At 37.7% G+C, this 26,667-nt stretch overlaps 1 protein-coding gene across 1 annotated transcript in view; it reads left to right on the top strand.

The window, feature by feature from the left end:
* The window catches only part of LOC107520943 (zinc finger protein 429), a 59,490-nt gene extending 52,942 nt beyond the window's left edge, over positions 1 to 6,548 (top strand). Inside the window, exons 7-8 of the mRNA XM_036231593.1 lie at positions 4,353 to 4,426; positions 4,995 to 6,548. Coding sequence (XP_036087486.1) covers positions 4,353 to 4,426; positions 4,995 to 6,437 — 1,517 coding nt within the window. The 3' untranslated portion in view covers positions 6,438 to 6,548. The remainder of the gene's footprint in view (positions 1 to 4,352; positions 4,427 to 4,994) is intronic.
* The last annotated feature ends 20,119 nt before the right edge of the window (positions 6,549 to 26,667 follow it).

The following is a 26,667-nucleotide window of genomic DNA, read 5'->3' on the forward strand; positions in this document are numbered from 1 at the left end:
TAATTTCAGTTGTACAACATAGTGATTCTTCATTTATGTCTTACGATGTGATCACCACACTAAATCTAGTAACCGCCTGTCACCTTACCTAGATATTACAATATCGGTGACTATTCCCTATGCTGTACATTAAATCCTATGCTTTTTTATAACTAGTTTTTAGTGCTTCTCAATACCTTTTACCTTTTTCTCCTTTTTCCACACCCCTTATTCTCTGGCAACCATCAGTTATGTGAGACTTTTTCTGATTTATTTGTTTCTGCGTTTTACATTTTACATGTAAGTGAAATTATATGGTATTTGTCTCTCTCTGATGTAATTCACTTAACATAACACGCTCTATGTCCATCCATGTCATCGGCAATGACGGGATTTCCTTTCTCCTAGCTTAATAATATTCCATTTATCACATATTTCTCTGTTTATCTATTGATGGACACATAGATTGGTTCCACATCTTGTCTGTTGTCAGTAATGCTGCAGAGAACATAAAAGTGCATATGTTTTCAAATGAGTGTTTTTGTGTTCTTTGGATAAATGCCCAGAAGTGGAATTGCTGTGTCATGTAGTTTGTAATTCTTTGAGGAACCTCCCTGCTGCTTTTCACAGTGGCCACAGCAATTTATAATCCCACCAACAGCCCATGAGGGCTCTCATTTCTTTACACCCTTGCCAGTATTTGTTATTTGTTGCCTTTTTGATAATGGCCATATTGACAGGTGTTAGGTGGTGTGTCATTGTGACGTCAGTTTGCATTTCCCAGATGAGTGATGATGTTAAGTATCTCTCAAGTGTATATTGGTAATCTGCTTGTTACTTTTGGAGAAATGCCTATTCAGGTTCTCTGCCCATTTTTTATTTAGATTTTTGTTTATTTTATTTGATATGAGCTGTATGGTTTCTTTATGTTTTTTGAAAGTAGCCTGTTACTGGATAGAGCATTTTCAGATGTTTTCCCCCATTCAGTAAGCTGACTTTTTCTTTTGTTGATGGTTTCCTTTGCTGTGAAAAGGCTTTGTAGTTTGATGTAGTCGCATTTGTTTATTTTTGCATTTGCTGTCCTTGTCCTTGGAGACATCCCAAAAAATATTCTAGAGAATGATATAAAGAAGTTTACTGCCTATGTTTTCTTCTAGGGGTTTTGTATTTTTAATCCATTTATATTTAAGGTAATTATTGATAGGTATGCCGTTATTGCCATTTTATTAAGTCATGTTTATGTTCCTCACCCACACTCCCATCCACTTCTTAAAGAAGTTCCTGTAACATTTTTTATAGTAATGGTTTGGGGTTGATGAAATCTTTCAGCTTTTCCTTGTCTGGGAAGCTCTTTGTCCTTCCATTCTAAATGATAGCTTTGTTTGGTAGAGTAATCTTGGTTGTAGGTCCTTACTTTTAATTACTTTGAATATACATGCCAAGCCCTCCTGGCTTTCAAAGTTTCCGTTGAGAAATCAGCTGACAGTCTTATAGGAGTTCCCTTATGTATGACTAACTGCTTTTCTCTTGTTGCTTTTAACACACTCTCTTTGTGTTAAACCTTTGACATTTTAATTATGATGTGTCTTGCATGGGCTTCTTTGCATTCTTCTTGTTTGGGACTCTCTGCATTTCCTGAACTTGTGTATCTGTTTCCTTCTCCAGGTTAGGAAAATTTTCAGTTATTATTTCCTCAAATAGGTTTTCAATTCCTCTCTTCTCCTTCTGGTACCCCTCTGGTGTGCATGTTTTTCTTTTTGCTGTTCTAATTAGATGTTTGCTGCCTCCCTGTCTTTGAGATCTCTTATTCTATCCTCTGCTTTATCCTACTGTTGAGTCCCTCTAATGTGTTCATTTCAGTTTTTCTTCGTTTCTGACTGGTTCTTTTTTTGGTTTCTGTCTCTGCGTAAGGTCTCATTGAAGTCATCTGTTATTCCCCTAAATTCATTGAGCATCCTTATAACCAGTGGTTTGAACTCTGTATCTGGTAGATTGCTTGTGTCTATTTTGTTTAGTTCTTGTTTTGAAGTTTTGTCCTGTTCTTTTATTTGGGATATGTTTCTTTGTCTTCTATTTTGGCTGCCTTCCTGTGTTTGTATGTATTAGGTAGATCTGCTATGATTCCCCTCCTTGGCAGAGTAGAATTATGTAGTAGGTGTCCTGTGGGGCCCAGTGGTGCAGACTTTATGGTCATCTCTGCTGTGCGCATCAGGGATGTCCCTTGTGTCACTCCTGTGTGACCTCCTATTGTAGTTGAACCTTGGTTGCTGTTAGCACATCATTACATGGGATTGACCTTCAGGCTGATGGGCTGTGAGGGCTGGCTGTGACTAAGATGAATTGTTGTGTGGGGGCTGACCCCAGAGGGCAGGAATTGCTTTAGCAGGTTTCTGGTGCTTGCCTACTCTTTTGGTGTGTTGTTTGTATATCTGGTTAGGTATTGCTCTGGTGTGCTCTGATCCTGGGCACCGGGTGTGTTGGTTCTTGGCCCTCCAGGGTGGGGGCTCTGGTTCACATCAAGGTCAGCTGCTGCCTTTGCCCATCCTGGGGCCACCTCATAGTAGCTTCAAGGTGATCTATAGGTGGCCACTGCCAGTGTTGAGCTTAGAGGTGCCTGGTAGGGGCTATGCTCTTAACTGAGGCCATCTGCCACTAATGGCAGGCTTGGGGGCACTCAGCAAGAGGTAGGAGGTTTGGCAAGGCTGGTTCCTGCTTCTTTTGGGTCTGAGAAATTTTAAGAAAGTCTACAGTGTGAGTTGAGCAGGTATTTGTATGGAGTAACTGCTGAAAGAGGTTCACATTTGGCACAGAAATTGAGTATGGTGGAGTCCTATGGAATCACCAGGGTGGAACAAATGGTGGTTAATGGAGTATTCAAAGTTGGTGCCAACTTGCACTTGCAGGCTCAAAAAAGTAACAATGGGAATTGCCAGCACTTCTCTCTGGGGAGAGCTGCCCTGACCCCTGTCTCTACAGCCCTTGCCCTGACGTAAGTCAATTCAATTTTTTTCCATATGATCCTGGTGCTCTTTCAGCTGCTTTCTTTGTTCTGGGGCTCTGAACTGGTGAGTGTGTGTGTGGCCTTTTTAAGACCTGCAGTGCTAAGGTCTCTAGAAGACCTGTTATCTTTTTTGGACACTAACCCTGCTGGTTTTCACTGCCAGATATTTTGGGGACTTTGGTTCTCTATGTCGGTGTCTCACACTGGGGAGCCCTATGTGGGCTGGAACCCCTCTCCCCTCAATGGAGACTTTGCATCTGATACTGCCCTTCTGATTCTTAGCCACCACACTGTGGAGGTAGGACAAGTCTGCTCTGTGTCTCCGCCCCTTCTTGACTAAGTATGTCATCATTTTTATAGCCATAGCTATAGAACTTCTTCTATTCAGCTTGGCTTGAGGTATTTCTCAATGATGGTTCCTCTAAAATTTAGTTGTGCCTTGGGAGGAGGTGAACATAGCGTCTACCTACTCTATAGTGTTGACCAGCAGTCTCTTCTGTACTTTCTTGATGACAGTAGCTTTGGAATATGTTTTAAAATCAGGAAGTGTGATTGAATTTGAATTTATACTTATTAATTTTAGATTAAGTTTTTCTATTTTAGCTAACAGCATCATTTGGGATTTTGATAGCGATTGCTTTGAATCTGTTGATCATCTTGGACAGTACTGGCAGCTTGTAGTATTAATCATTTAATCCAGGACCATGGGATGTGTTCTATTTATTGCTCCTTTAATTACATCCAACACTATTATATAATTTTTATTATATAAGTCTTTCACCTCCTTCATTAATTCCTTAGTATTCTTCTTGATGCTACTGTTAATATAATTATATTCTTAATTTGGGGTGTTTTTTTAGATCATTTTCTGTTAATCTGTACAAACAACTAATGTTTATGTTTTAATTTTGTATCCTGCAATTTGCTACATTTTTTGAATTGTTTGGTGCATTCTTTAGGATTTTCTGTTAAACAGGTGTTTTTCTTTGGATGTGTTTTATTTTTTTCTTCCGTGGTTCTTCTGGTAAGGACATCTGGTACAGTGTGAAATCAAAGTGGTAGGAGTGGGCAATCTGATCTTTTCTGTGATTATAGAGGAAAGATTTCAGTTTTTCACCACTGAGTATGATGTTAGTACTTGACTTTTCCCAAATTACCTTCATTACATTTAGTTTGTTTCCTTTAATTCCTAGTTTGTTGACTGCTTTATCATAAAAGGGAGTTTAATATTTTCAGTTTATTTTTCTTCACCATTTGAAAGTAAATGCATGGTTTTGACCTTTATTCTGTTTATGTGCTCATATATTTTTCAATTTCCATACTTTGAAAAGTATATTTACCTGAGTGTGATCATTTCTCTGGCATCTTTCAGATGGGTCTTCTCAAGATACCCAAGGCTTGTTGCCAAAGCCAGGCATAGAAGATTCGTTCCACAACATGTTTCTGGTAAGATAAGGAAGGTGTGGTTTGAACGTGAGGGGGTGTGTGCAATGGGCACAAAGGATATTATGGACATAAGCAACTGGAATAATTACCCATAATAAAATCCTTCTTGGCAAAATAGATCAAAGACATAATCATCTTAGGAAAACTTCCACTTTAAGTCAGTCAGATTTGCAGAACAAAGTAGTCTGTAAACAATTTTTTAAACAGATAGTGTCTGAAAAGAAATTTGGTTAATCGTGGAAGTCACTTAGTTCATGGTACAAATAATCATTTGAGTTTTTAAAATGTTGAATTGGATTAAACATTTAGTTAAATATTTCTAAAAATCAGAGATCGAAAAATGAAGATAAAAATTCTAAATGTGATGAACTTGAGAGTCCCTTAACCAAGGATTCATTATTCTTCCATTGAGGAATAATCCCTCCTTGTTTCAAAGGATAATTTTTATAAACTTGGGGGATATTCTTTGTATAACCATCATGGTTCAATAGGTATCAGAATATTTAATTGGGAAAAACTTTACATGTGTAATCTCACTAAATGCCTTTTTATCTTCACTGATTACCAGAGTACATATAATGGAAAGAGGAATTATCCATTCAACAAATCTTGGAAAAACTTTAACCAAGGATCAGATCTGAAAAAACATCAGAGAACTCATCTTACAAAGAACAAATTTAAATGTAGGAAAGACTTTGATCAAAGCTCAAATCTTATACATCAGGATATTTACATTGCAAAGAAGATTGACAAATGTAGTGAAGGTGGCAAATCTTTGAACCAATTTTTAAATCTTACTGAACATCAAAATATTCATACTGGGGAGGAATCTTACAAGTGTCGAGAATGTGGCAAAGCCTTTAACCAGCGCTCCAAATTTACTGAACATGAGAGAATTCATGCTGGAGAGAAGCCTTACAAATGTCGAGAATGTGGCAAAGCCTTTAACCAGCGCTCCATACTCACTGAACATGAGAGAATTCATGCTGGAGAGAAGTCTTACAAATGTCAAGAAAGTGGCAAAGCCTTTAACCAGCGCTCAAAACTCACTGAACATGAGAGAATTCATGCTGGAGAGAAGCCTTACAAATGTCAAGAATGTGGCAAAGCCTTTAACCAGCGCTCCAAACTCACTGAACATGAGAGAATTCATGCTGGAGAGAAGCCTTACAAATGTGATGAATGTGGCAAAACCTTTAACCTGTATTCAAGCCTTACCAAACATCAGAAAATTCATAGTGGAGAAAAACCTTACATGTGTAAAGAATGTGGCAAGGCCTTTAACCGGTACTCAAACCTTACTCAGCATGAGAAAATTCATGCTGGAGAGAAACAATACAAATGTGAACAATGTGGCAAAGCTTTTAACCAATACTCAGTCCTTTCACAGCATCAGAGAATTCATGCTGGAGAGAAGCCTTACAAATGTAGAGAATGTGGCAAAGCCTTTAAGCAGTGGTCAAGCCTTAATCGACATCAAAGAATTCACACTGGAGTGAAACCTTACAAATGTGAAGAATGTGGCAAAGCCTTTAACCAGTGCTCAAACCTTACTCAGCATCAGAGAATTCATCGTTTAGAGAAAACTTACAAATGTCGAGAATGTGACAAAGCTTTTATTGTACGCTCAAACCTTACTCAGCATGAGAAAATTCATGCTGGAGAGAAACGATACAAATGTGAACAATGTGGCAAAGCCTTTAACCGATACTCAGTCCTTACTCAGCATCAGAGAATTCATGGTGGAGAGAAGCCTTACCAATGTAAAGAGTGTGACAAAGCTTTTAATCAGTGCTCAAACCTTACTCGACATCAGAGAATTCACACTGGAGAGAAACGTTACAAATGTGAAGAATGTGGCAAAGCCTTTCACCAGTGTTCAACCCTTACTCGACATCAGAGAATTCATACTGGAGAGAAACCTTATGAATGTAGAGAGTGTGGCAAAGCGTTTATCCAGCGCTCACACCTTACTCAACATCAGAAAATTCATGCTCAAAAGAGGCCTTAAAAATGTAGAAAATGTGGCAAAGTCTTTAACCTACGCTCAATCTTTACTTGCTATTAGAAAATTCATGGTAGAGAAAAGTCTTACAAATGTAAAGAATGTGGCAAAGCCTTTAACCCCTTCCCCATTTAGAAAAAAAGTATAGCTTGCTGTTAGCATTAATTTAATATCACATGTAGGAATGCTGCATTTTCTAGGATTTGACATTTTCGGTGATTGAGAATTACTCTATTTTGTAAATGTGATACCACTAAAAATAATACTGTAAATAGAATGATGTTATTTGTTTCCAAAGACTACTGATATAATAGAACAAATGGAAAAATAATAATAAAAGTGAGATATTTTGTGCAAACATTGGGGTAAGGTTAGGACTATAAGCCACGAGTTATCGCAGGGTAAACTCTACAGCTGCAAGTGCCACTGGCTAGTATTTTGGGGGCTAATAGGCGCTCAAAGCTTACTGATGATGAGAAAATTAGTACTGGACAGAAGCCTTACAAATATAGAGTGTGGGAAAGCCTTTACCCAGTGCTCAAACATGACATCTAAGAATTTATGCTGTACAGAAGCCTTAAAAATGTAGACAATGTGGCAAAGCCTTTAAATAGTGCTTATGTCTTACCAAACAGAGAAAACATACTGTTTTCTCAGTACAGATGTAAAAAAAAAAAAAAACCCACAAAACCTTACAAAGCCTTTCTTCGGCATTCACATCTTAACATGTTATAATTCATAATGTAGAGAAACCTTAAAAATGTAAAGAATGTGAGAAGCCTTTTAGCTGGACTGACAACCTTACTCAGTATCGGAGAATGCATAGTGGACAGAAATGGCTACATTTGTAATAAGTGATGAAATAACTTTGTTCAAAATACTTCAGAAAGTTTAAGCTGTAAAGTGAGTTTAAAGAATTTTTTTTAACCAGAATGTTTATTGTGTTTTTAATCATTGAAATCATTAAGATGAACTGGATGCTGCAACAGCTGCCCTCGTGGGTTTAGGCAGCCCTCCATGGAATCCATGCCTCGATCTGCAGTTTGCAATTTTTAGATGCCTCATTCTACCAGTCGTGGCGGTATTTCGTCCCAAATCATCACATTATTCATTTTTCTCTAGTGCACATGGAGCATTCTCGAGGATAGACCATATGTTGAGACACAAAAGTAGCCTCAACAAATTTAAGATTAATTAAAATCATACCAAGCATATTCTCTGACCATAATCTTTGAAGCTGAATATCTGAACAACAACAAAAAAATACACAGAGGTTAAAAAAACAGGCTGTTGAAAAATGTCTTGTTCAGAAGTCTGTCTTGAAGTCTGTAGAAAAACTAATGAAAATGTGACATATTAAAACTTCTGGAATAGAGCAAAGGCGATAATTACAGTAATGTGCATATTATTACAGATCTAGCTCAATAAACAAGCAAAATTCCTAATTTACAGCCTAATGTTACATTTTTAAAAAATAGAAAAAGAAGTAGAAATGAAGCCCAAAGTCAGCAGAACGAAGGAAATAATCAAACTTAGGGCAGAATTGAATGAAACTAAGAACAAAAAGATAATAGGAAAACTTAATGCAACAAAGAGATGGTTCATTGAATAAAATTGACAAACCCCTGAGTAGATTCAGTAAGGGAAAAAAAGACATAAAATCAGAAGTGAAAGAGAAGTTCAGACAGACACCACTGAGATACAAAATATGCCAGAATACTATCAACAATTATGTCACTAAATTCAATAGCCTAGAAGAAATGGACAAATTTTCGGAAATATACAGTCACCCTAGACTGAACCATAGGTAATTGGAAAATCTAGATAGACCGATGAACAGTATGGAAATTGAAACATGAAGTTTTTATTTTTAAAAAAGTAAAAGTTCGGTACCAGATGACTTCACTGGTGAATTCTACCAAACATTCAGAAATTTAATACCTCTTCTCAAACTGTCTCCAAAATTGAAGAAGAGGCAATAATACTTTCTAACTCATTTTATGATGCCAACATTACCCACATACCAAAACCTGGTAAAGATAACACACAAAAAAGGAAACTATAGACCGATATCTCTGATGACTACAGATGCAGAAATCTTACATAAAATGCTAGCAAATCTAATAAATTTAAAAAGAATATACATCATGGTCAAGTTGGCTTCCTTCTAGGGGCACGAGGATGGTTTAACATGCAAATTAATTAATGTGGTACACCACATAAAATGAAGGATAAAAACCGTACGATCATGTTAATAGATACAGAAAAGCATTTGACAAGATATACCATTTATTTATGATTTAAACGCTTAATAAAATGTGTATAGAAATACCTCAACATGAAGGCCATATACAACAAACAAGCAGCTTACATACTTAATGGTGAGAAAGTAAAAACCTTCCCTCTGAGATATGGAACAAGGCTGTCTTTTATCACCACTGTTCAGTATAGTGTTGGAATTCCTCACTTGAGCAATATGCAAAACAAAAGGCATCCAAATTGGGAATGAAGTCAAATTGTCACTTTTTGCCAATGGCATGATTTTCTATATAGTAAACCCTGAGGACTCCACTAAAAAATTATTAGAAACAAACAGTAAAGTTTTAGGATACCAAATCAATGTGAAAAAATCTATAACACCTGAAACAAAGTGCATAGAAGAAAACATAAGTATTAAACTCGTTGACTTTTGGTGTAGAGAGAATTTTATGTATTTGAGCTCAGAAGCAAGGAAAGTAAATGCAAAAATAAATGAATGAGACTATATATATCAAACTAATGTGGAGCAAAAGAAACCATCAACAAAAGTCATCAGAATGGGAGAAGATATTTGCGGACCACGCCTCCAATAAGGGGCTAATATCCAATATATACAAAGAATTCATACAACCCAACAATAAAAAACAGGCCAATTAAAAAATGGGCAGAGGACCTGACAGACACTTCTCCCAAGAAGGCATACAAATGGCCAACAGACATGAAAAGATGCTCAGTTTCACTAGCCATTAGGGAAATACAAGTAAAAGCCACAATGAAACACCACCTCGCGCCTCTTAGAATGGCCATCATCAACATGACAAGTAACAAGTATTGGAGAGGTGGGGAAGAGCAAACCCTCCTGCATTGCTAGTGGGCATGTAAATTGATATAGCTACTGTAGAAAACAATACGGGGCTCTTCAAAAAATGAATAGAATTACTATATGACTCAGCAATCTCTTTGGGAATTTACTCCCATCCGCAATTTAAAAAACACCCCAAAAGGTATTTACACCCCTGATGTTCACAGCATTATTTACAGTGGTCAAGACAGAAACAACTGAAGTGTCCTTTGATAGATGATTGAATAAAGATGTGCATGGACTAAAGATGTGTATACAATGGACTAAGAAAAGATATACAGTGACCATAAGAAAAGATTGAATATTGCTATTTGCAACAACGTGGATGGATCTTGATTATCATGCTAAGCAAAATAAGTCAGATTGAAAAAGTTGAGAGCCCTGTATGATTTCACTTTTATGTGATATATAAAACAAAGCAAATGAACAAGGCAAACGGTCTCATGGACATGGGCAACAGTTTTTGTTTATCTGAGGGAAATGGGACAAGAGAAGCAGATAATGGTAAATGGTAAAATACTTGGTAATGGGAGGCAATTTAGGTGGTGAACACAATGCAATGTGACATAAACATTACTGAATTGTACACTTGAAACAATCATATTAACCAATATCACCCAAAAAAATTTAATTTAAAAAAATGAAATGAGAAGTGGGCTTAAGTCATAAATGGTGTCTGATTGCGATCTGTGTACATGTTTATTGGGATAGCTATTTTATATTGGAATAAAATTTCCATAGATTTTGTAACAAAGTTAATATTCTAAGTTAAGTCTCACTTTTAGGTCATGGCTTCTGTCTTGGAAACTTTAGAAGATAACTTAAGATGGGAGCTATGTGACTTCAGGAAGAGGAAATATGTAACATATGGTTCTTGTTTCCTAGGGTTTTTGTTTCTTTGATGGCATTAGAAAGACCTCATTTTCATAACATACTACTTTTGGTACTTTCTTTAAAGATACTTTTCCTTAAATATTCTTTCACGAAGTATTTAATCAGAATTTCGGAGGCTTAGGTGCTGGGGTTCTGGCTCTTCAGTGAATTTACCTGTGTAACCTTGGGCAAGTCACTTAATGAATGTGCTTCAGTTTCTCTATCTTGTAAAACTGTAGTGATACCTCACAGGGTTGTTATGAGGATTAATTAGAATGTCTGTAAAGCATCTAAAGTTCTTGAAGAAGGAACTATATAAATAGAAATATCTATTACAATTGGTTTATTTCTGAAAAAATAAGAGAACACAGAGTCATGATGGTGCAACAATCTCATGACTGAAAATGACCCAGATAATTCACACATACACAATTCAAAGGTCCACTTTCCATGATGGATTTTATAGCACAAGAAAGACACAGTCAAGAATGTAAATATGTAAACTGTTTCATAATTACCATGGGACATGATGTCGTGTTTTAGAGACTGCTATAGTTTTATTTCTACAGGTGTGAAAATGTTACCATCATGTATTATTGTTTAAGGAAGGCAGTTTGGTTGACAGTGTGGTGATTGAAAAAAATGACTCTTACTATAAAATTACTGCTTGGCTATGTCCATGGGAACATAGGCTGTAACCCGTAGGAACATAACATTCTAACAATAAGCTTTCTGCTTCTGTACTCCCGCTTGCACACCCAACCTGTGGGTCGACAGGTAGTGAATAAAAAAATAAACCTTTGTGTTTAGATAGAATGAAGAATGGGATTTTGGGCTTAAAAACCCTGTACCTACCTCTACATTTCGGGGCTGCATAATTTGGGGGTCTGTGTAACCCTGGCAGACCCAGCTGGCTGAATAAAAAGTGTTTCCTATAACTCACTGAGTTCTGGTGGTCCGTGTGTCTTTTGGGGGGCTGGCAGGTATAGCATTTGGAGGCCCCAGTGAGATCTCAGGGAGTAGCCCTGAGATCTAAGACCAGACCGGCCTCCAAAGCGATTGCTGTCTCTGTTAAAGATTCAAAGGGGTGGCCAACCTGAGATGTTCCAGGGCCCTTGAATGCCGTGATGGGGTTAATGCAATCGTCAAGGACGCAACTTTTAGGACACGCTCTGGTCCCTGACGGGAATCTGGAATCTCCAAGGCCTCAGAGTCTGGATGAAAGATACCTTCCTGGTTCTGTTGACCGGTCATTGGGGGTCTGTGGACAGACTGGATGCAGTAGTATCTCCTGGATTGTGGCCAGGCCGAGGGATGCCACCTCCTGTGCCCTGTTGTTAGGTTTTGTTTATTGTTTCTGGTCCTGTCTAGGTTGTAGGTGGCATTTTTCTCTGGGTCCACAACACCTTAGTAATTGTTCTTGTCTGAGTGTTTTGTGTTTTCTGCGCAAGCAATGGTGATTGGGTGGGAAGCCCGGGTTCACAGAAGACACCTTTGGGGTGTCTCCTGCGACATTTCAAAGAAGGGTTTGTAGAGGGAGCTGACTATTGACATAAAGTTTTCACCAGGTAGACTAAAGATATTATATAAAGTTGAGTGGCTGTCTTAGTGTAAACTGGCCTCCGGAGGGCTCCTTTGACAAGGGTCTGATTAAAAAATGTTTAGAAGGTTGTCACAGGAGACCCGGGACATCTTGATCAGTTTCCCTACATCGATCAATGGTTAAACCTTGTTGAGAACCCCACCCCTCCTTGGCTCTGCCGGTGTTCCCTTTCTCTGGGAAAGCAGGTTTTAGTTGTGGGCACCTCGAAACATGCAGCAACTAAATCTCCAAGACAGCCCAGTCCTTCAGTCCTCTAATCTACACCGGAGGACGGTGACTTTCCCCCACCTTATAATCCAGGAAAACAAGAGGCCAAATAGCACTGCCTCACCTCCTCACATGCAAACAGGTAATCCCTATGGACCTCCTGCTCCCACTCCGGGTGGGGCACTAGCCAATACCACTGCTCCGACCATTCTCCCCTTGCAAGAAGCACCATCCCAGGGGCATCACGCCGACAGGCCCTTTATGGTTTAACATGCTTTTCTTGACTAGTGCCCTGTACAGAATACACCTTTCTCCAAGAAACCCCAGGCTCTCAGAGAGTGTCTTTCAGACTCACTGCCCCACCTGGGACAACGGCCAACAGCTTTTAATTACCCCCTTGACCTCAGAAGAACACAGACGCATTCAGACTGAAACACAAAAGATAGCTGTGGGAGGGAGGAGAGTTGAGGAAGCAGGGGAACAGATTGAAGAATTTCCCTCCAGCCACCCAGACTTGAGACATAATTCTCAGGCAGGGAGAGTGGCATTAGATCAGTACCACCAGATTCTAATTGGAAGAATTAGGATGGCTGCTCGCCAGCCAACTAACCTTTTTTAAGGTAACTAAAATTATACAGGGAGAGACCTCAGGAATCCCCTGGAGTGTTTCTTAAACAAGGCGTACCAGGTATACACCCCCACTGATCCTGAGGCCCCTGAGAACCAGGAGGCAATTAATATAGCCTTTGCTACTCAGCCCCTGATATCCAGTGTACATTGCAAAAATTAGAAGGTTTTGCAGAGGTGAACCTGTCCCAACGTGTTGAGATAGCCCAGAAGGTGTTCAACAACAGGGAATCACTGGATAACCCCAAACGTATGGCTAAAATCCAAAGCTACTGTCATCAACCCGGTGAATCCATTGCCAGACCTAGACCCCGAGACCCCTGTTCATGACTGCACAGATTTCACTGACACTGTATATTCCTTGTGACCAGACCTCAAAGACTGCCCTCTGCCTGAGGCTGATGAAGTTCTGTTCATAGATGAGAACAACTTCATGCAGGAAGAAAAGTAGTATGCTGGGGCAGGGGTTGTAACTCTAACTGACACCATCTTGTCACAAGCTCTTCCCCGTAAGACTTCTGCTCAAAAGGCAGAACTCATCACCTTCACTGAGACACTAAGATGGGGAAAGGACACGGCAGTCACAATAAACACAGATGGTCGATGTGCCTTTGCCACTGCACATGTACACGGAGCCATCTACAAGGAAAGAGGGCTTCTGACTTCAGCTGGGAAGGACATTAAGAACAAGGAGATCTTAGCCTTACTTGAAGCCATATAGATGCCTAAGGCTTTGGCTATTGTTCATTGTAAACAACATCAAAAAGAGAATAGTCCCGAGGCTGGGGAATGCTACGAGCCGATGCAGAGACAAGAACAGCGGCCACAAGGCCAGTGGGGCCCCCACCACATCTACTGACTGTTGTCCCTTACCCAGAACTGTCTCCATCTCCACCTATACGGCGGAAGAGGACATATATTTTCAAGACAAGGGAGCCACTAAAAACCAACAGGGGTGGTAGAGGACCCCAGATAGAAAAATCAGGCTCTAACGGGGCCCTTAAAAGGACTCTCTTCTATCAACTACACCAGACCATGCACCTAGGGCAGAATAAGATGTTCCAAGCTTTATACCCCCCACTTTCACTTGTTAACAGAGAAGAAAACCACAAAGAGATTGCCTCACGATGCTCAGCCTGTGCCCAAATTAATCCAAAGAAAGGGAAGATAGAAAAACCTAGACATAGGAAAAGAGGAATTTATCCAGGAGAAATCGACCACTGGGAAGTCGATTTCACCGAGGTAACTCTGACTGTGGGAGACTACAAATATTTACTTGTTTTTATAGACACCTTTCCAAGATGGATAGAGGTCTTCCCCACCAGGAAAAAAACTGCCTTAATAGTTATTAAGAAACTACTACAAGAAATCCTCCCTTGGTTTGGTCTCCCCAGAACTTTAGGGTTAGATGATGGGCCAGCCTTCGTAGCAAAGGTATCACAGCAATTGGCTGGCTACCTAAATTTGTGATAAAAACTCTACTGTGCCAACTGGCCCCAAAGTTTGGGCCAAGTAGAGCAAATGAATCAGACCCTAAAAGAGACATTAGTCAAATTAAGATTAAAAACTGGTGAGACCTGGGTAGAACATCTCCTTTTGCTCCTCTCCGAGCCAGGTATACTCTGTATATTAATAGATTCACCCCATTTAAAATTTTCTTTAAAAAACTCCCACCTTTAGAACCTAGAATAAAAGATGAAAAAAAAAAGGCAGAACTGCATAATCTTGTCTTACTTGAGTCTTTACCAGCCCTTCAAAGTGTACAGAAAGAGATTTGGTCCTGGGTTTGTACTGTCCACTCAGCTCCGGGAGACAGACTTCCCCATCGGTTTCAGCCTGGGGACTCTATGTGGATCTGAAAGTTCACTTCCAAGAGACTAGAACCCAAATAAAAAAGACCCTTCACTGTCTACCTGACAACGCCCACTGCAGTTAAAGTAGACAGCATCCCATCATAGATTCATCACTCCCATGTAAAGGCAGCACAAGAGTACACAGCTCGGAAAGACGGGCCCTTACAACTAAGACTCAAGTGTACATAGTATAACCCTGTGTTTCTTCCTTTTTTCCTCTTTAGCCCAGACATTTGACCAGCCACAACCAGAACCAGAAAGAAAATTAATAACTTTGCTAATGACAATACACACGGTCTTGAATAAGACCACCCCAGACATAAGATAAGGTTGCTGGTTGTGCCTAAACCCAAAACCTCCTTACTATGTCAGGGTTGGAACTCTCCTAAATTTAACTGAGTTCAACAGGCTAGAACTTTAAGTCGATTCACGAGCAGAAATAGTCCTTCAGAATAGAAGAAGTTTAAATTTATTATTTTTAAAACAAGATAGATTATGTATGGCTCTAAATAAAACCTGTTGCTTCTATGCCAATAACTCTGAAATAATTAGAGAAAGTTTACTACTAGTACAGAGAAATTTAGATACCAGAGAAAAACAGAGACTAGAATCAAATAACTGGTTTCATAAGATGTTCAATTGGTCACCATGGCTAACAACCCTTTTATCTGCTTTAGCTAGCTAGACCTTCAATCCTCCTCCTCCTCTTGTTAACTTTTGGCCCATGTTTTCTCAATTTCTTGTTTGCATGTATAAGAAAGAGAATTAATTCTATTAGACTTTTAGCATTACAGAATAGAGGCTATAAGCAAATTCCACATGGAAAATCAAAGATTTAATTGTCTGCTAAGGCCGTGGGGAATGTGGTGACTGAAAAAAAATTGACTCTTACTATAAAATTACTGCTTGGCTATGTCCATGGGAACATAGGCTGTGACCTGTAGGAACATAACATTCTAACAATAAGTTTCTGCTTCTGTACCCCCACTTGCACACCCAACCTGTGGGTCGACAAGTAGTAAATAAAAATAAATAAATAAACCTTCGTGTTTAGACAAAATGAAGAATGGGATTTTGGGCTTGAAAACCCTGTAACTCTACATTTCAGGGCTGTGTAATTTGAGGTATGCATACTCCTGGCAGACCCAGCTGGCTGAATAAAGAGTGTTTCCTATAACTCCCTGAGTTATGGTGGTCCATGTGTCTTTTGGAGGCTGGCGGCTACAACAACAGTAAGTTTTATATGTAAGTATTTATATAAATATTGAGCCAAATACAAAATATTTTAATGCTTGTGTGTGTTAATGTGATGTCATACATATTCTGAAATTTCTTTAGAAGGAGGATACATCTAAAGCTGATGAAAACTGTTACATGTAGAAGTCAAACTTATTGATTGGGGGAATAATTAATGTTGATTTTAACTTTATTTTCTAGTTTCATATTTTATAAGGTTATTATTTTATAATTAGATTTATTACTATGTATAGTAGTTTTCTATCACTGCCATAAGAAATTACCATGCATTTAGCAGCCTAAGAACACAGTCCATGATTCATAAGTCAGAATTCCAGCAGGCCTGAATGGACTCTGCTTAGTGTCTCACAAAGTAAAAATCCAAGTTTCATCGGGCACGGACTCTTATCTGCGGCCTGTGGAGGAGAACTACTCCCAGGCCCGTTCAGGTTGTTGGCAGAATTAATTTGTTTCTCAGGGTTTCCACATGACCCCCTCCATGGTCATGGTCACATCTTTCACTTGGTACCCCTAAGGAAAAGAGAATTTTGTACTTTATCATTCACTCAAACTTGTACCTATGGTCTTCTCTTACATACTCAGTTGAAGGGTTCATCACAGGTATATTATATAAGTAGGGTTTTTGCCTCATGGGCTCACATTAGAAAATGTTCATAGTTAAGTTATAAATGGAATGCAAATCAGGGAAGTGATGAATAGAAGAGTGTATTAGTGACCTTCAGTCCACCCCTACAACCTCCATCATGCCTACCTCCATCTCTTCATCTCTATCCTCAATAGTGACATCTATCCCTCCATTCCAGTGACCTTTAGGTATTCATGAGATCTAACTCCCTTTCTCCAAAGGATCTTCATAGACTTCTTTATTGCTCTCCAATGTCCATCCTGTGCATTTTAGACATCCGTCCCTATGAAACCCTTCTCTTTCTAATTTGAGAGCCCTCACTCCAAGCCTCCTCTCCTGTTACCTCTAGCCTTTTCAAACTTCACACCTCCTTTGCCCTTTAGCCTCTCTCCATCTCAATGACTTCGGCCCATATCTTGTGTCTTCTATGTCCTCTGTCCTCAGATGACCCAGTCATCAATTCCCAGGTGTCCTTAGCTTCCTCATGACCCCGCACCCATTCCCCTAACCTCATAATCTCTGACTCCTTATCCTGTGTCCTTTAACCTTCTTGTGCCCCCTCTCCTCTCAGCTCCCTTGATCCCTCTTCACACACTTTTACTCAGTGTCCACTATGTTCCCCAGGCTCCATCTTTCCTTTTCATGCTTTATGTCTGGACCCTTAAATACCCCCAATACCTTCATTCACATCCCAGTATTCTTTCCACCCTTATGTTCTTTAACCCTTTATAGGCAATAACATTCCTGAGCCTTTAACCAACCTTGCCTTTTAACTTCCTTTTATGAATTAACTCCCCATCTCCATTATTCACTCCTGTGATTTCTTTCACCCTCATTTCATCAGCTGACAAAATAGCCCTCATATATTAACTTTATTTCGCACTCTTCCCCTTCATATTCTTAAAATCCACAATGTACTTTTCAGAGACATTTACCTGCCTTGTGCCTGATAGCACTGGTGTGGGTCGAATTGTTTCTCAATATGATAAAATCCTAACTACAGTACCTGTAAATGTAACCTTACTGAGCAGTAGAATGTTTCCAGGTGTAAATAAGGTAAGATGAAATTATGATGGAATTGGGTTGTCCCTAATCCAATGACTAGTATCTTTTGTAATTTTTAAAAATTATTTTAGTTATTTTTTATAGCAACATTGCTTAATGAAATCCGACAAGTTTCAGCTGTACACTTTAACATCAAGGTATACATATAGTTATACTGTGTGTTCACCTCCCATAGATTTCTTTCTGTCACCACATATTTGGCTCCTTTTTACTCTGTCCGCCCCCCTTCTACCACCCCTCTGGTAACCATTAGTCTATTACCCAAGTCCATAAGTCTTTGTTTCTTTGTCCTGTTCATTTGTTGCTTTTAGTTTTATATCCCAAATATAAGTGATATCATGTGATTTTCAACTTTTTCTGTATGGCTTATTTTGCTTAGCATGATTATCTCAAGGTCCATCCATGTTGTCACAAATGGCAGTATTTCATTTCTTCTTGTGGATGAGTAGTAGTCCATGGTATGTATGCACCACAGCTTCTTTAGCCCATCATCTATTGTACGACACTTCGGTTGCTTCCATGTCCCGGCCAATGTGAATAATGCTCCTATGAACATCGGTGTACAAATATCTTTTCAGGTATGGGTTTTTGAGTCCTTTGAGTAAATACCCAGTAGAGGGATTCCTGGATCATATGGTAGATCAATTCTTGGTTTTTTGAGGAACCACCATACTGTTTTCAATAGTGACTGTACCAATTCGCAGTCCCACCAGCAGTGTATGAGGGTTCCTTTTTCTCCATATCCTTTTCAACATTTGTTATTACTTGTCCTGTTGATTATCACTATTCTAACAGGTATGAGATGATATCTCATTGTGGTTTTGATTTGCATTTTCCTAATAGCTAGGGATGTCAAACATCTTTTCATGTGGCCATTTGTCGGCCTTTTGTATGTCCTCTAGGGAGAAGTGTCTGTTCAGATCCTCTGCGCATTTTTTGATTGGATCATTTGGGTTTTTGTTGTTATTGATTTGTGTGAGTTTTTGTATATTTTGGATAGTAGGCTCTTATTGGTGGCATTGCTTGCAAATATATTCTCCCATTCAGATGGTTGTCTCTTTACCTTGTTGATGGTTTCTTTTGCTGAGCAGAATCTTTTTAGTTTGATGTAGTCCCATCTATTCTATGTTTTACTTCTCTTACCTTTGAGGTCAAATTCATAAAATCCTCTTTAAGTCCAAAGTCCTTGAGTTTAGTTCCTGTTTTCTTCTATGCATGTTATTGTTTCAGGTCTTATATTCAGGTTCTTAATCCATTTTGAGTTACTTTTGTTGTGTGTTGATAGACAGTAGTCTAGTTTCATTTTTTTGCAGATGGCTTTCCAGTTTTCCCAGAATCATTTATTAAAGAGGCTTTTCTTTCTTCACTGTATATTTTGGCTTTTTATAAATGTGGGTTATTTCTGGACTCTTGATTCTGTTTCACTGGTCCGTGTATCTGCTTTTCTGCCAATAAATAACATGCCATTTTGATTAATGTCACTTTGTAGTATAATTCGAAGTCAGACAGAGTGATGCCTCCAGCATCATTCTTTTTTCTCAGAATGGCCTTGGCAACTCAGGGTATTTTGTGTTTCCATATGAATCTGATGATTTTTTAATTCCATTTCTTTAAAAAATGCTGATGGCACTTTGATGGGGATTGCATTAAATCTGTATAATGCTTTAGGTAATGTGGTTGTTTTAACTATGTCGATTCTTCTAGTCCAAGAACATGGAATATCTTTCCATTTCTTTGTATCTTCTTCTATTTCTTTTAATAGGGTCTTATAGTTTTCATTATATAGGTCCTTCACTTGTTTCGTTAGATTTATTCCTAGGTATTTTATTCTTTTTGTTGCAATATGAAAGGAATTCTTTTTTCCACTTTTTTTTCTGACACTTTGTTGTTAGAGTATAGCTGCACTATGGATTTTTGAATGTTGATTTTGTATCCAGAGATGTTACTGTATTTGCTTATTGTTTCTAGTAGTGTTCTAGTGGAGTCTTTAGGGTTGTCTACATAGAGAATTATGTCATTTGCAAATACTGACAGTTTAACTTCTTCATTTTCTATTTGGCTGCCTTTTATATCTTTCTCTTTCCTGACTGCACTCAGTAGGACCTCCAATGTTATACTGAATAACAGTGGCAGTAGTGGACAGCCTTGCCTTGTTTCTCATTTTAAGGGAAGGTTTTTGTTTTTTCACCATTAAGCATAATGTTGGCTGAGGGTTTGTCATAGATGACCTTTATTCTGTTAAGATACTTTCCTTCTATACCAATTTTGTTAAGTGTTTTGATCAAAAATGGGTGCTATATCCTGTCAAAGTCTTTTTTTTTTTTTGCATCTATCGATATGATCATATGATTCTTATTTTTTAATTTGTTTATGTGGTGTATCACATTAATTGATTTACAAATGTTGAGCCATTTTTGTGCCTCTGGAATGAAGCCCACCTGATTGTGATGCATAATCCTTTTAATATATTGCTGTATTCAGTTCGTGTTTGAGTGTTAATGCATGTATGGGTTTTCATCTGTTAGTGTGTAGATGTGGTCTTTGTGTATTTGTGTGCATGTATATAGAATATGAGTTGTCCACTTTTAGAATTCTAATGTGTGAGTTGGAATATGTGATGTCATTGGATAGTGACCTTGGGCTAAACACAGATTTGTTTGTTTAAAAGTTGAGATGGTCAAAGTCATATTTTATACTACTTTAATAATTACAAAATTAATGCTTACTAAAAAAAAAAGTAAATGTGAATACTGTGGCAACCATTCAATGCTCTTGGACTATTAGGTAGAACTAGCTTATCTGATATTTTTTAAAATGATAGAATCTGCTTATTCAGCCTTCTATTTTTGGTCCTTTTTTGTGTCAGTCTTTTATAACAGTCTCTGTCTTTATGGATATTTTTCTGTTTAAAAATTTTATTTTAGGATCAATATTGTTTGATTATATTTTTCCACCAAATGTTCATGTCATTCCCCACTTATTTGCATTGAGTTTTGCAAAGTAGCCTAATGACGATATGGCCATCTACTCATTTTAATTGTATCACTGAAAATTCTTCTCGAGTTGTCTGACTATTTTCTTTGCTCATAAATTATGTTGAAACTCAGTGGTCTGAAGACTAGAAAATAACTCAATTTGAATTTCTCAGGGAAACACAGAAACCAGCATACAAGTTTTGCTGCCATTGCTCACATGTCAGACCTCAGCGTTGTCTGCTCCCCTCCATGTGAGACACTTTGCCTCCAGAGATGATGAAAAAAAAAAAAAAAACCCGGAACAGTCTCCCTTTGGAGTTGTGTTACCTCATAATAGAAACTTGTCACTGCTTTTGGAAATTAGCAACTGAGAAAGATATAAGAATTCTCAGCTCCCCAAGCCTGCAACCTCCTTGTGTGTCTTTATTCTTATTTCACAGAGTTCAGTAAATGTATATTTTCAATATATAATGACATAAATATCGTTAAACCAAAGTAATTGTTTCACTTATTTTTTAGTGCTTAATATTTTGAATCAGGTTTGTAATGTAATTATAGAGAGAGCTAGATTGAAATATTTCTGAAGATTAGGGGAATATCCATTCTCTTCCAATAGAAATCCAGAAGTCACAAATTCCCCATAAACGATAACAATAAAACTTCCTCTTTTCAAATGGTTATTCATACTCTCTTCTGAGTTTATTGACAGGCTTTACCATAAACCTACTTACTCACTTTGAAGACTGAAGACATAAGAGTACAACTCCCCAAACTCATTTTACCCATATAGTCAGTTGGCATATCTAAATAAAGAAAAAATCACCTGTTACAGATTCCAAATTTATGCCATTTCATCCAAGACATTGTATTTTAAAGTTTTTGACACTCACTTGATATCTTTAAAAATCAACTTTTTGTGCTCTCCTTTGAAAGAATCAAGTTTATATATGACCATTTTCACATTAATGTAAGTTTAATATGCTTAGGTTTCTCCATAACACTATTGTGAAAAATAATTTACATTCTTCTAATTAGGGGAATTTATATTCCTTATCCAGCCACAACAGAGCTGTGATAGACTAGGGTAATGGCTCATCTTTGTGTGTCTCTGGTGTCTTTCAAGCTGCTTCCCAACACTGGAACTCAGCAAGTGAGTTTGTCAGTAAGTTTGTGTGTGGGCCCCTTACGAGGAATGTCTGTGACACCAGCCATCCTCCTCACTTGGCCACAAGCTCTGCTGGTTTTCACAGTTAGAGGATGTGGGGACTACCCAGCACTAGAACCCTGGGCTCAGGAGCCTGGTGTGGGCCTGGGATCCCTTGTTCCTCAGGCGGGACCTTTGCAGCCAAGATATCCCTCCTGATTTTCAACCACCAAACACGGGTGTCAGGTCAGTCCATTCTGCCTCTCTGACACCACCGGTCTCGAGCTGGCCTCTTTTGTGTGTCCCCAGTTGTAGGACTTGTGTTCAGCTAGATATCAGGCGATTCCCAATGATGGATGTTCTGTAGTTTAGTTGTAACTTTGATGTGGTTATGAGAGGAGGCAAGCACAACATTTTCCTACTCTACCATCTTGATTGAAAGATCATATTCACTTTTAAATAACAATTTGTATGAATCACTGGCATGAGCACTAAACAATAGTAAGTTTTTACTATTCGCAACTCATGCACTTATTTTTATTTTTCAGAGGAAAACAGGTACAGAGTTAGTCAATTTGTCAAAATACACACACTGCATAGGAGCAGAATGGCTGGGCTTGTAGCAAGGACAGTGCTCGTAACCACTTTGCTACACTCAAATCAAAACAGCTGGATGTTCGAATAATTTATATACATGCTTTGATTTGTTATACCTTGCTATTTTATTTGAGATTGATGGTGTTTTATGATAATTTTGGTTTTCACAAGTTTTTTATGTATAAACATTTATATGTCAACATTGATAATAAAGATTTTAGAGTTCCTAGTAAAATTGGGTAAACTTACTGCAGTATAATACTAAAAGAATCTGTCTTATGACATACTTGGACTTAATGAATGCAAAGCTGACTCAATATTAGGAAAGACTCTTTTATTTTTATGCCAGAGTCACAAGTGCAATGTCACAGTATATGGACAGTTATTTCTCATTATGAAACAATCTGTGATACTCTATGAGATATCAAACTTTATCTTTGATAAAAATACTGTAGAAATAAAATGATTTCTATTTTCAGATCACATACTTACCTATTTATACCTGACTTAAAGTATTATCAAAGGGATAAAATTTGTGAAATCTTGTACATAGTATAAAGTTGTAGAGAAAGGTTTGTTGATCTTGGGATTGATAATCAGACTTTTTAAACTGGGAAAATATCACAAAATGAATTTGAGCATGAAAACTGCTGTCTGAAACATACAAAGTTACCTTTCCTTAAACTTTTTCTAACTTCAGGAGTCTCACTATAGTCATCAGACCACGGATGTTCCCAGTAGAGAGAGAATTGATGTTTCCTTTAAGTGCATCATAACCATAGATAGAAGAAACACATTTCTCTTCCAGAAACTGCCATTCAGACACTTTTGGAAAGAATTACGTGATTCCAATGAATCCATCCTACTTTTTTTTACAAGCATAGATATATTATAGGCACTCATCCAATAATCCTGAAATATTAATTTGTGATTTCTGGAAGATATACTGAAAAGATGGATTTAAGAACTATGATCCTTCAGCATCTTAAAAAATCAGATTTAATTATCACTTGGATTAAAAACTGTCAGTAAGGACTATATTAAATGACACTAAGAGCCACTATGGATTGGTGTAGGTCTAGAAGCCCTTTTTTCTCTATTAGGTCTGCTCTTGCCTCCAGACTTCTACATTCCTATGTAGCTTTGGAAGTCGAACTCTTTCCACTCCAGAGAATTTCCTTCACTGACATGACCACCTACCCAGACTCCTTACATGCCTCCTTCCCTTAGAGACTCTGACTCTCAGACTAAAACAGAAAATATGTGATGCTTTTCTACTGCCAGTAAGGAGGATTTAGTATGCAGGTTCCGACAGCTGCTGCATATATGAAAAGGAGGCAGCCAGTCCCTGAGATAGGGATTTGTGATTCTGTAGCCTCACTTCCCTTTGGAAATGCAATTATCATTTATTTCATGTGTACTGGTAATGACATGCAGGCTTGGGAACATAAGAAAGTTAATTTTTGAAATAAATTTATTTAAATTAGTATACAGTACATTAGTTAGACGTCTATAATGTTCATAAAATAATCCCTCCCCCCAATTTTTCCCTCCCTTTCCTGGCCCTCCGCAAAGCCATCATATTAATACTAACTACATTCCCTCTGTCATGCTCCCCATGTTCAACTATCAACTATTAATTGATACTTCTTTAACCCTTCACACCTTTCTCCCAGCCTCCCAACCCCTGTCCCCTCTGTCTGTCACCACATTTGTCCTCTATATTTGTGAGTCTATTTTTTAATAGTTTGTTCTTTTTGTTCCTTAGATTCCACATTTAAATGAAATCATGTGGATGTTTATCTTTCTCTGACTCATTTCACTCGGCATAATAACCTCTGGGTCCATCCATGTTGTTGCAAGTGGTAGGATTTCATATTTTTAATGGCTGAGTAATAGTCCGTTGTATATATGAACCATAATTTCTTTATCCAATTGTCTGTAGATGGACATTTAGGTTGCTTCCATATCTTGACTATTGTAAATTGCCATGAATATAGGGGTGCATAGATCTTTATGAATTACCTAGAAGTGCAATTGCTGGGTCAAAAGGTATTTTAATTTTTAATCTTTTGAGGAACCTCCAGACTGTTTTCCATAGTGGCTGTACCAATTTGCAATCTCACCAACAATGTATGAGGATTCCCTTTCCTCCACACCCTTGCCAACACTTGCTGGTTTTTGAGCTATTGATGATAGCCATTCTGACAGGTGTGAGGTCACATCACATTGTGGTTTTAATTTGCATTTCTCTGATGATTAGTGACCCTGAGCATCTTTTTATATGTCTGTTAGCCATCTGGATTTATTTCTGGGCTCTCTATTTTGTTCCATTGATCAATGTATCTGTTTTTATGCCAGTACCATGCTATTTTGATTACTGTAGCCTTGTAATATAGTTTGATATCAGGTAGTGTGATACCTCCAACTTTGTTTTTTCTCAAGATTGCCATGGCTATTCGGGTTTTTCTTCTGGTTCCATATAAATTTTAGGATTATTTGTTCTAGCCTTTGGTATTTTGATAGGGATTGCATTGAATCTATAGATTGCTTTGGGGAGTATGGCCATTTTAATGATGTTGATTCTTCCTACCCATGAATAGGGTATATGCTTCTATTTATTTGTATCTTCTTCAACTTCTCTTTTCAATGACTTATAATTTTCTGAGAACAGGTCTTCTACCTTCTTGGTTAATTTGATTCCTAGATATTTTACAGTTTTTGACACAATTGTAAATGGGATTGTTTTCTTGATTTCTCTTTCTGAAAGTTCATCATTGGTGTATTAAAATACCACTGACTTCTGAATATTTATTTTGTAACCTGCTAGTTGACTGAATTCATTGGTCAGTTCTAACAGTTTTTTGGTGGAATCTTTAGGGTTCTCTCTATATAATATGTCATTGGCAACCCCATTGAGTATGATGTTAGCTGTAGGTTTGTCATATATGGCCTTTATTATGTTGAAGTATATTCCCTCTGTTCCCACTTTGCTGAGAGTTTTTATCATAAATGGATGCTGGATTTTGTTGAATGCTTTTTCTGAATTTATTGATATGATCATATATTATCTTTTGATTTGTTAATGTGGTGTATCACATCAACTGATTTGCAGATACTGAACCAAGCTTGCATCCCAGGAAAAAAATCTTACTTGATCATTGTGTATGATATTTTTAATGTATTGCTGAATTTGGTTTGTTAATATTTTGTTGAAGATTTTTGCATCCATGTTCATAAGAGATACTAGCCTATAGTTTTATTTTTGTAATGTTTTTGCTTGATTTTGGAATCAAGGTAATGATGACCTCATAAAAGGAGTTAGGGAGCCTTTCCTCTTGAATTTTTTGGAATAGTTTGAGAAGACTTGGTGATAATTCTTTTTTGAATGTTTGGTAAAATTTGCCTATGAAGCCATCTGGTCCAGGACTTTTGTTCTTTGGGAGGTTTTTGATTACTAGTTTATTTCATTGTTGGTAATTGGTTGGTTCAGATTTTCTGTTTCTTCTTTCCTCAGTCTTGGGAGATTGTATGTTTCTAGGAATGTGTCCATTTCTTCCAGATTGTCCAATTTGTTGGTGTATAATTGCTCATAGTATTTTCTTATGATCCATTGTATTTCTGTGGAGTCTGTAGTTATTTCTCCTCTTTCATTTCTGATTTTATTTATTTGAGTTCTCTCTCTTTTTTCCTTGATGAGTCTGAATAAGGGTCTGTCAATTTTGTTTATCCTTTCAAAGAACCAGCTCTTGGTTTCATTAATCATTTGAATAGTTTTCCTAGACTCTATTTCATTTATTTCCGCTCTGATCTTCATGATTTCCTTCCTTCTATTCACTTTGGGCTTTGTTTGCTGTTCTTTTTCTAGTTCTTTTAAGTGCAAGGTTATATTGTTTATTTGAGCTTTTTCTTGTTTTTTTTTGAGGTAGACCTGTATTGCTATGAATTTCCCTCTTAAGACTGCTTTCGCCGTGTCCCATAGATTTTGAGTCGTCGTGTTTTCATTTTCATTTGTTTCTAGGTATCTTTTGATTTCTTCCTTTATCTCATTAATAACCCAGTCATTGTTTAGGAGCATGTTATTTAGCCTCCATGTATTTTCCAAATTGTTTCTTGTCGTTGATCTCTAGTTTCATACCATTGTGATCAGAGAAGACGGTTGATATGATTTCAGTCTTAAATTGTTTGAGACTTGATTTGTGTCCTAACATGTGGTCTATCCTTGAAAATGTTCCATGTGCACTTGAGAAGAATGTATATTTTGCTGCTTTGGGGTAAAATGCTCTGAA

The sequence above is a fragment of the Rousettus aegyptiacus genome, unplaced genomic scaffold (genome assembly GCF_014176215.1).
Source record: "Rousettus aegyptiacus isolate mRouAeg1 unplaced genomic scaffold, mRouAeg1.p scaffold_m13_p_14, whole genome shotgun sequence".
Taxonomy (NCBI): domain Eukaryota; kingdom Metazoa; phylum Chordata; class Mammalia; order Chiroptera; family Pteropodidae; genus Rousettus; species Rousettus aegyptiacus.